Genomic DNA, 11,218 nt, shown 5'->3' with positions numbered 1-11,218 from the left:
CTCTGTAATCTCACGCCTGAAGGGCAGGTCCACCCCACCACAGGGGCTGGCCAGGCTTTCTGAGCCTGGGGGAGGTCCACTAAAATAAGGGGTGGCCAGGCTGCCCGACTTGGGTATTTTCTGCGTTCTTCTACACATCTGGCGATGGGTCCACCCCAGCACAGGGGTTGGCCAGGCTTTCTGAGCCTGGAGGAGGTCCACCCCAATTGGAGGTGGCCAGGCTGCCGGGCCGGCTCTCTTTCTTCTTTCTGTATCACGCCTGTGGGAGATCCACTCCAATCAGGGGTGGGCCAATTGGTGGCTGGTGGGTTTTTTTGTTTGGATTTCTTGGATTTTTGTTTCTTTGATGGCATTTATCTCTGATTGTGTGCAAATGTATGTGCATTCATGTGTGCATTCGTGGAGATGTGAGGTTGATTGGTTAGGTCTATATTAATATAGCAGAGGTCCTTGCACTATATTAATATAGTGCAAGGTTCAGTTACCTTTGTACACTAGCTACTTTTACTTTCTTACTTTGAGTACATTTCAGATCTCCGACTTTTTCACAGCACTTCAACTTTTACTCAAGTATGAAACTCTACATGTTTAATTACTGTGTGAAGAGTCCAGCCTCAGTACAGATACATGTTTTCAAAATATATTTATACTATATTATTCTCATAAATTAGTAAAAGTTTCTTTAAAGTCACAGAGTGAGCATGCAGACATCAACAAAGACCTTCTACTGTCATTCTCTCGATCACACAGTTGACACTGTGACCCACTGTGTATTTTGTTTCATAACACATACGTAATTGCGCTCTTTCATATTCAGTCCTCATATTACAGGTTTATTCACAACACAGAGAGCTGCCCAAAACTATATGTACACATATCCATATAAAATGATGTGTTTATTACTCCTCCCATTCCCCCACCCCCTCCTCAAAACGTGACTATCCAGAGTTGAGACCAGGACACAGAGTAGCAGTTTTACCCTCTCTTGTCTAAATTTACAGTAATTGATTACACAGCATTGGGGAATACATTTCAGCAAAGTAGAGGTCTTTATGAAAGTGCTATAACTAAGTTTAATAATCCCATTAATCTACTGTTATCTTCTTCAATGCCTTGTGACAACACCGAGCAGAGCAGCTACCTGAACACTACTCCCAATGATGCCGATTGTATTGTCACGTTACATTTTCACTGTGCACGACTAAATGCTGTTGCACCTCTGAAAAACAAAGCGTTAAATCAGAAGTACTTGACTTGCTGGTCTCACATGCACCTTAAAGCAGATAACTCATAGCTGGAAAGATCATCATTTATCCTGGAAAAATAGTTCGTGGGTTTATAAAAAAGAAAAAGCCCTCTGTAAAGCCAGAACATCTTACTGTTGATTATTGATTGAAGAAAATAAGAACAAGCCTAGGTTTCTCTTCAGTGCTGTAGCCAGGCTGACAAAAGTCAGAGCTCTGCAGAGGAATTGCTTATTTGAAGAGTTTCAGTCAGGTTCCAGTGCTCATCATCACAGTACAAAAAAAGCTTTATTGAAGGTTACAAATGATCCTCTTATGGACTCTGACCATGGACTAATTTCTGCTTGTTCTGCTAGACCTCAGTGGAGCGTTTGATACTATATAACAGGGAAACACTAGCTGTTAGTCAGGCGTCACGTGTCCTTGTGCAGTTGAAATAAGTCCACTTGTAGTTGAAAACAAACATGCAAACATTTATTTCCTTTTTTTTTTTGCCTGTCCCATCCGGCACTGTAGCAATCAGAATTATTGTCTGAAGGCCAAGAAAAAACAGATCTATTTTCCCAAGTGAATCATTACAACTTTGCCATACTGGTCCACTTGATTGACCTTTATTATTTATTTATTTATTTTACTTTTAAGTTATTACAATTGGAACAGACAGGACCGGGGATAGGAAAGAGAAAGACAAGAGAAATTGGGAAGAAGCTTAAGAAAAAGAGAGGGAAAGAAAAACAGAGGGGAAGAGGAACAAAGAGAAAAGACACTAAAAATCCACTAGATCATCTGCTGGGAAAACCCCCTGAAAACATATATTTCCACAGTCTTGAATTCACAGGAATCAGCCTGAATGTCCCTGTACACTGGCAGACCCGGACTGTTTGACTCCACAGCTAGTTAAAGCCTCCACTATGCACAGTGCAGAAGCCTGACTGCTCCCCGTGTGCAATTACAGTGTATTAAAGGAACAGAACATAAAAATGAAATAAGCAAGAAAATACTATTTGACAATAAATATTACACTAAAACAGGATTGTAAAGTAAAAATTAAATTTCCCATTATCTTACACTTACCCATATCCACAATAATTCAAATCAGACTTATTACTAAAAATACATTCTGTGAAATGTGAGTAAAGTAAGAGAAATTTACATACCTTTATCTTACACAATACTGTTGACCATAATATTTTATTACAGTGATTAGAGCATGCTGTAGGTATTAAAGGTACTGCACTCGTTAGTTATGGAGTTCTACGGGGTTCCATTAGGCAGTATAATTAGAAAGCAAAGCATACATTTTTACTGTTATGCAGATGATACCCAACTTTATATACCGATGAAGCCAGATAACACACACACTTATTAGTTAAACTGCAAGAATGTCTTACAGACAAAACGACCTGGATGACCTCGAATTTTCTGTTTCTAAATTCAGAGAAAACTGAGGTTATTAAAAAAATCTTTAAAATATGGTATCTAACCAGATGACACTACCTTGGCCTCCAGTAACACTTTGAGGAATACTTTTTGAACAGGATATGTCCTTCAATGCGTACATTAATGTAGAAGGACCAGACCAAGACACACAGTGTACGAAATGTTTCTTTTTATTTCTCGACACAGTAGTGTACTTTTAAGGTTTGGCACACACACTTCTCACTGCAGGTCTCTCCCGGCGATGCGCACACCTTCTAAAGCCTTTCCTCCTATCGTGAGTGTCATGACTCACTCGATAAATCTTTTAATAACACATAGCCGGGAGGTCTGCACGGCTTCAGGGCGCACCACGTGACAATCAATTTCTATCACTTGGCGGAAGGCTGAGCCTAGGGTGTTATCACGAGACTGCTCCAGTGGAATATCTCCCATAAAGTGAACCTCCCGAGCCGGCGGGACCTTCTAGTGAGGCTACTAATGGTCATGATCGCATCCCTGCATACTGCCCCAACAGTTTATTAGACTGGCCAATTCATACCCAGAATTAGGGGGTGCGACAGGCATGAGCAAAATCCTATGTGTTTTGTCCTTGTATTTTAATATCAGTGGCACAATGGGATACTTGTGAATATAACCATGAACACACATCCTGGCGTTTCACACACCTTCTAAAGCCTTTCCTCCTCTCCACTCCAGCACCACTGAAAACAGTAGAGAGCTCATCAGTGCCACACGACTACCTGTCCACTCACCTGCCTGGCCCTGCCCCTTGAACTCACTGCGCCACCCCTCCCCTGCAGCTGAGCCAGGGACCACACCTCCACCACAATTAAACATATATGTAGGACTGCTTTCTTCTATTTACACAATATCTCCAAAATTAGAAACATCCTGTCTCATAGTAAAGCTGAAAAACTAGTTCATGCATTTATTTCATTTAGGCTGGACTACTTTAATTCATTATTATCAGGGTGTCCGAAAAACCTTCAGACAGGAACTAGAAGGAGAGAGCATATTTCTTCTGTATTGGCTTTTCTTCATTGGCTTCATTGGCAAATCCAGAATCAAATTTAAAATCCTTTTCCTCACAAAGTCTTTTATAATCAGGCTGCATCTTATCTTAAAAACTTCATACTACCACACCACCCCAATGGAGCACTTTGCTCTAAGACTGGTTCTGCAGTTTTGTATACTGGTCCTCAAGAGGAATCACATTTATATGATGTTTGGTCAATGCTGGACAGATCTCAGCAGTGTTTTTCTGCAGCAAATGGATTGTTGTCTTAACAGTCCTCACCCCGATGCATTCTCAGCATACGTAGCTCATCCTCCAGGTAGGCAATCCTCTTAATCAGAGCATCTTTCTCTGTCTGAGCCTTCTGATCTGCCTGCCATTGAGCCTCCTGCACCTTCCTCTCATACCAGCGCTCCATCTGAGTCGAGACCGTCTCAAAGAAATACTGGGTCACCTCAGTGGCATGCATGTTGTCCCTCTCCTGAGTAAACGTAGGCTGGTCTCCAAAGACCTCTAGAGGCCTGACCTTTATGTCCCCTCTCAATTTAGTCCTACCCTGAAAATATTTGTTCTGGTGCTTCCCTGTATCACAGTGTCTTTCCTTCTCTCTGATGTCATTTCTGCTGCTGCAGCGCCGCTCCGTGGCTGGAGAGAAGCTGCTGGATCTTTGGCTCCTGGCCCCACTCCTCATTATGTCCACATCATTCAGCTCCTGGTTCTTCCTCTTGGTGTCAGCAGAGGTCACAGAGCGCTCTTTTGGCCGAACCACCTGAACAGGTGATGGGGGGTTCTTGGCTGCTGCGGGAGAGTCATCCTTGGTATTCTGATCCTTATCTGTACAATTCACAAGAGGTTCAGCCAACATTAAACTTCACGGTACCCTTCTGTGCTTCTAAATTCAGATAAAACTGTATTTGGCCCTAAAAATCACGTGTGTGTGTGTTTTTAAAAATCCTGTTGGCGTTCCCGAGCCTGGTTCTGCCAAAGATTTTCATCCTGCTTACTCATGAGCGACTGTCTGATTGGTGGTTTTCTCTGTATTATTCTAGGGTCTTTACCTTACAATGCAAAGTCCCTTGAGGCCTGTCTGTTGCTATATAAATAAGATTATAATTGAACCCACTAGGCAGCCTGATAATTAGCATACAATGCAAATCTGCAGTCACGAATAGCATGTAGCATTTTCTCTGTTGTATTTTCGTGCCGTGAATAGACCTATAAATGCTGTACAGAATTCCTGTTTTTTCAGATTCCAGAACTGATGCCAAATTTGGGTGGGAATGGGTAGGAATTATATAATTGTTCATTTTTTATTATTTGTTTATGTATACTGAGAATACTTGCTGTTATCTGTTGCATATCACTGACCACTTAGCATTTAGACATTATCAAGACAGACTTTGACGACCAGCTGTTCTGAATTTTTCAGAAACTGCTGGGTTTTCCCACACAACCATACAGAGAAAAATGTGGAAAACTATTTTGTGACCAGTTCTCTAGGCACAAATGCCTTGTTGAGAATGGCCAAACTGAGTTCCTGAAACAGTAACTCATTACAACCAAGGTATTCAGAAGAGCATTACTGAACAGTGAACACATAACATATGGAACCTTGAAGCAGTTGAACTACAGCAGAAGACCACACCAGTTAACACTCCTATCAGCTCAGAACAGGAAAATGAGGCTTCACTGGATTCATTTTACTAATTTACAGGGTCGCTGTTTTAAATTTGATTTGAAGCCTTTTTCAAAGCAACTTTGTTTATGCTGACTTGTTACCTGGAGAGCTCTCCACATGAACAACAAAGTAGTGACTGGCTGTGCCACCCTCTGCCACACCAGACTCTTCCCGGCTGAACTCCAGGAGTGGAGGGTCACTGTGGTGCTCAAGGCACTGGGAGCTGCCCCCTTGTGCAGTGGGCACCACAGCGAAGGCTGCTACATTAGCTTCGACCACAGTAGAGGAGTGCTGTAACTTGGTGCTGCTGGGCTCTCCTGTGACACGACCCTCCATGTTCTGCAGTTTGGACAGACACCAGCTCTTCAGTTCACTGGCCAGAGCTGCCTGCTTAGGGGACACACAGAACCACACACAAGAGTTCTATTAATGACAGAAGAGCTCATTAGATCAGCTCCCATTCATTTAGTGCATACACTGTCCTAAAATTAGATTAAAAGGAAACAATGATGCAATCTTAAATGGGGTTATCCTGATGTCCACCTAATGCAGCACATTAGTTCTGTATATGATCACCTGCTGAGATTGTAAAGTTGTGAACAGTTCAGTTGAATTAATTGTGCACATATCAACTGATCAGGTCCCCCTGCTTGCAGATGTATGGGCAAAACCAAGGAAGACTTCAGCATACTCTGGACCAGCAGTACGGAAAAAGAATGATAATGCCAGATGCAGGCGTCAATAGACATACGGAAGCATATATTACTAAAAGATATAGAGACCAGACAGAATAGCACCCTATTAATATTACAGTGCCTCTTTGAACAGCATCAAGCTGTAAGAGAAGCCCTGGAATCTCTTTGGATAGACCTTCTCCCACTCAGTTCACATGAACATGATGCAGTTAGGGAAATTTTATATGTGTTATATCGAGAACATCTGGCCAGTTCAATGTTCTGGGGTTCCACAGCCAGCTGAGTGCGAATGAGGCAGTCAAATGACTCTGGGTGGAATGTGCTAGTGTAATTACACGGCAAGATATTCCTCTGCCTTCAACCTCATCCACGTCCAGTTTATAGGTTCATAGGATGTGATCTATAATTGTGAGTGTTTGCAATACTGTTATTTCAATTCAATTCAAATTTTCAGTTCAATTTTATTGATACAGCCCCAAATCACAACAGCAGTCACCTCAAGGTGCTTTACATTGTAAGGTAGACCCTACAATAATACTATACATAATATAATAATTTACTTTTTTCTTTTTATGTAGTGGTAACCTTTGGCACCTCGTTGACAGCTCTGTGATGATAGTGTGATCTTCCGTTTGCTGAAGCAATTGGCTGGAAAGATTCAACACATTCATGGGGCTTCTTCACAGCATCGCTAAAAAAAACTAAAGAAGAACCCAAGGAAACTTATGAATCAACTAAAACAAAAACAAAAGGCTAGACCCATGGCTAATGGGGTTTTAGTCAACACTTTAATCCCACAGTACACCTTGAACTCCACTTCAGGAGCATTAATCCAGGTTTATAAACTTCAGGCCCTCCCCAAAATAAAGCATGTAAGCATTTATCATTAACTCACAAAATAGATATTTTTAAATTTAGTATGACAAAGATATTAAATATTTATATTTATTTAAAATCAGAATGACGATGACTAAAAGGCTATTAAAAAAAAGACAGAGAAACGTCCGTCTGTTTTTACCTACTTGGTAAGCTTCTAATTGCCCCCTACTATAAAACAGCTTGGAATTTGCCACTTTGTGTTTGACAGTCTGGACTTCCACGGTGGAGGCAACATATAGTAGTGCAACCTTAAAACATTCCAGTAGTACTGATAATTGAACTTTGCAATAAATGGTTTTGAATGTGTGGGCCCACTGTGTAATTTTTATTATGAAAATGATGATGACTTAAGAAATGCTTAGGAAAATTACAGTAACATCTATTCTATGTCACCTACTTGTGACTTAAAGGAATGGGCCACCGCACCAATAGCTTCACATTCACAATTAAAACAACAATTCTACTTTGTTGGCTAGATGTAATAAAACTATAACAATTGCCATGAGGGCATTGGTTACCCTGTGAAACACACCAATAGAGCACTTCACTCCCAGACGCTGGTTTACTTGGGGTTTCTAGGATATTTAAAAGTAGAATGGGAGGCAGAGCCCCTCTTTTGTGGAAGCCTAACAATAGGTTTAAAGTTTCCTTTTTGAGGAAAGCATAAAGTTGGGGCTGGATCAGGTAATCCTGAATCCTCCCGTAGTTATGCTGCAATAGGTCTAGGCTGCTAGGGTTTCCCATGATGCACTGGGTGCTTCTTCACTTACCTGTGTGTTTACACCACTTTGCACTTAATAATTAGTTATTATTCTCTGGATTTCTTACACAGCATGTATTTTGTCCTTTTCTCACCCTCAATTAGTCACGGCAGATGAATGCCCCTCACTCAGCCTGGTTTGGCTGAAAGACAAGGGAGTTTTTCCCTTCCACTGTCACCAAGCATTTGTCCATCTAATTGTTGGGGTTTTCTCTGTATTATTGTAGGGTCCTTAACTACAATAAAGCCCTCTATACAGTGGTGTAGAATAGGGTTAGGGTTAGATGGTCAGATATTCTCCTTCAGGGCTTTGTGGTATACAGCAGAATTCATGGTTCCATTTACCTCAGCAGGTCATTTTTGCCCAGTCTCTTTCTTATGGTGGAGTCATGAACACTGACCTTAACTGAGGCAAGTGAGGCCTGTAGTTCTTTAGATGTTATTCTGGAGTCTATTGAGACCTGTTGGATGAGTTGTTGCTAAACCCTGGGGGGAATTTTGGTCAGCTGGCCACTCCTGGGAAGGTTCACCAATTTTCCATGTTTTTGCCATTCATGGATCGTGGCTATGGAGGGGCTACAGGGGTTAGGGGTTGCTATAACCTTTCCAGACTGAGAGATCTCAATTACTTTGTTTGTCATTTTTTCCTGAATTTCCTTGGATCGCAGCATGATGTCTGGCTTTTGAGGATCTTTTGGTCTACTTCCCTTTGTCTATTTAAGCCCATTGTTATGCAGACCTCGGTTAACATCATTCTGTGATGCCTTCATGCACAGAGCAGTCAGAGGTATCCTGACGGTGTTACCTGTCTCTTCTCTGCTTCATGTCGTTCCTGCAGGGCCCGTTGCTCGATCCTCTTCAAACAGCTGCTTCTCTCTGCTGACGCTCTCTCCACTGTCATCTTGTCAAGAGCCCAGATCTAATCACAGAGACGCCAACATGAAAACAAGGCTTACACCATTAAAAAGATAAAGGATTTATTTACTGTGCTTCCTGTCATTTTACTGCATTTCTCCATTCAAACTCTGCTGTCACACAGGCTAAAGGCAGAGCTTTATTCACCTTCATACTACAAATGCATTCAAGTTTAGGCTTCACTAAAAAGCCAAGAATAAACAGACAACCCTGTTGTGTCACAGTTTTACAAAGGTGTATTAGGGCCACATAAAGAAAAAAATATCGTTTTGAGAACAAAGCTGTAATTTTATTTCAAGAAAACAGTCATAATACTATTTTGAGAAAAAAGCCAAAATGTACACATTACAGTTATTGTTTTAAGACAAACTGTCAATGCTGCCATACCCTCTGCAAAATAACTCGTGTAGAAACAAACTTGGTGAAACAAATTGATCGGCTGTTTTGTGATCGAACATACATCCTCTTTATTGCACGACGGTGTAATCTCTCCATATTTTGTTTTGTACCAAATCCACTCTTCCATGTTTGTGTGTTTTTCAGTCTGACCAGATGCAGCTTTCTTTTCAACGTTCCTATACTTCTTACCACACCATGTTTATGTGCCAAAAGAGAAATCATTTCCTTCCTTGTTACTAAAACCAATTCTACATTTTTGTTCTCATGTACTAATATTATTTTATTATTATATGAATATAGCACAAGGTTCAGTTACCTTTGTACAAAAATAGTTGGTAGAATTGTCCTTCAAGGAGCAACTTTTTACTTTTTTAATTGGAGTACATTCCAGAGCCTGCACTTTTTTACTTTTGCTTGAGTAAAAAAGTTGCTTCAGTACTTCAAACTTACTGGAGTAGTTTTCAACCTCTCTACTTCTACTTAGATAAGTAAATTCTGTACTTTTGCTACTTCTGCAGACAACACACACAGATAACGCATAAAGATAATTACTCACACTAATAGGAGTAACTAAGGTGCAGCCGGAAAGTATTCACAGCGCTTCACTTGTTCCACATTTTGTCATATTCAAAAATGAATTACATTAATTTTTCACATCAAAATTCTAGACATAATACCTTATAACGACAAACTCACAAGAACAGTTCCCTCAGCGTGCTTTACGTTGTAAGGTAAACCCTGCAATAAAAAAACAAACAGACAGAGAACCCCCAACAATCAAGTGACCCCCTATGAGCAAGTACTTTGGCGACAGTGGGAAAGAAAAACTCCCTTTTAACAGGAAGAAACCTCTGGCAGAACCAGGCTCAGGGAGGGGCGGGGCCATCTGCAACCGTGGGGAAGAGAGAAGGAAAACATTTCTCTCTCTATGCGGCATTCTGAATCAGCTGAAGGCTTTTCAAGCAGTAAGGCAGCCTGATAATATTTATAACAATGAATTACAATAGTCTAGCCAATTTACAACAGCGGGACTCCAAGTTGTAGAAACATCTGACAGCTGACTGGTAGAAACAGGATGCACCTGAGCTCAAATTTTGAGTAGCAAAGTCCGTGAATGTTTATATACTTATGTACGTGGTATATTTTCGATTTTTATACATTTTCAAGAATTTCAAACAACTTTTTTTCACTTTGTCATTATGGGATATTGTATCTAGAATGAGGTGAAAGTGAAAATGAACTTAATCCATTTTGGAATTAGGCTGTAACATTTTAATATATGGAACAAGTGATGCGCTGTAAATACTTTTTTCGGATGCACTGTAACTTGCTTCCATTTCAACAATCTGTCAACAAGGGGATTCCCAAAGACTCATTAGCAGAAAACCTGGCATGTCATGACTTGGTGTGCAGTGCGTCCTTGAAAATGTAAGAAAACTTGGAAAAGTGAAACCAAAAGATGAAACCAAAAGGCAGGCCTAAAAAAAACACTAGACGGTAGATGAACAGTATCTAAAAAGCCTTAGTCCTTAAGAAATGAATCTGGTCGTTCACTTGATCTATCTACACCTCATAAGGCCTTATTAGAAATGGTCTCAGTCAAGAGACAATGGTCTCTTAAGGTTGCTGTGAGAGGCAGCGTACACCCTGGACAGGTCACCAGTATGACACAGAGACAGGCAACCATTCGCACTCACATTTACACCTATGGGCAATTTAGAATAATCAATTAACCTCACTTGTGAGAAAAAGAGAGAACCCACACAAACTCCACACAGAAAGACCACTCAAGACGGAAGGGAAAAAATAGGGTGGCAAAGTTGAGAGGTAAGGAGGTCTCTGAAATGCTGTTAACCTTGTGAATAGCACCAACTGCAGTTAATGTTATGTGAGTGCTTACTTTCTTCTGTGGATCAGTTGCAATGAGCAACTGTATATGCTACCTGGTGTTTGTTCTTGCGGTCGAGCTGGCCCATCTTGCTGTTCAGTTGGTCTTGAATGATGTGGATCTCAGTCTTCATTTCCTCCTTGGTAGCTTCCAGCTGGTTTTCCAGTTTATCTATGAGAGGTTCACAGCGGCAGCCATTCAGAGGAGCCTGTAACACAAACCAGCAATCCATATTTGAATCATTAAGGTATTGTAGTGGAAAAATGACAGAAACAAGGATGTTCATTAGCAATAAATGAAAACAT

At 40.8% G+C, this 11,218-nt stretch overlaps 1 protein-coding gene across 7 annotated transcripts in view; it reads right to left on the bottom strand.

Moving 5' to 3' along the window:
- Positions 1–2,154: 2,154 nt before the first annotated feature.
- The window catches only part of ankrd6b (ankyrin repeat domain 6b), a 59,242-nt gene continuing 50,178 nt past the window's right edge, over positions 2,155–11,218 (bottom strand). For 5 of the 7 annotated variants that reach the window (XM_005475142.3, XM_005475140.3, XM_019346118.2 and 2 more), the window contains 4 exons: positions 10,969–11,121; positions 8,517–8,630; positions 5,479–5,767; positions 2,155–4,533 (listed from right to left, as the gene is read on the bottom strand). In XM_005475142.3, coding sequence (XP_005475199.1) covers positions 3,968–4,533; positions 5,479–5,767; positions 8,517–8,630; positions 10,969–11,121 — 1,122 coding nt within the window. In that variant the 3' untranslated portion in view covers positions 2,155–3,967. The remainder of the gene's footprint in view (positions 4,534–5,478; positions 5,768–8,516; positions 8,631–10,968; positions 11,122–11,218) is intronic. The other 2 variants (XM_003456036.4, XM_025898971.1) reach the window with 1 other exon arrangement.

The sequence above is a fragment of the Oreochromis niloticus genome, linkage group LG15, assembly GCF_001858045.2.
Source record: "Oreochromis niloticus isolate F11D_XX linkage group LG15, O_niloticus_UMD_NMBU, whole genome shotgun sequence".
Classification (NCBI taxonomy): domain Eukaryota; kingdom Metazoa; phylum Chordata; class Actinopteri; order Cichliformes; family Cichlidae; genus Oreochromis; species Oreochromis niloticus.
The sequence above is the reverse complement of the archived record's forward strand: the minus strand, read 5'-3'. Positions and strand labels throughout refer to the sequence as shown.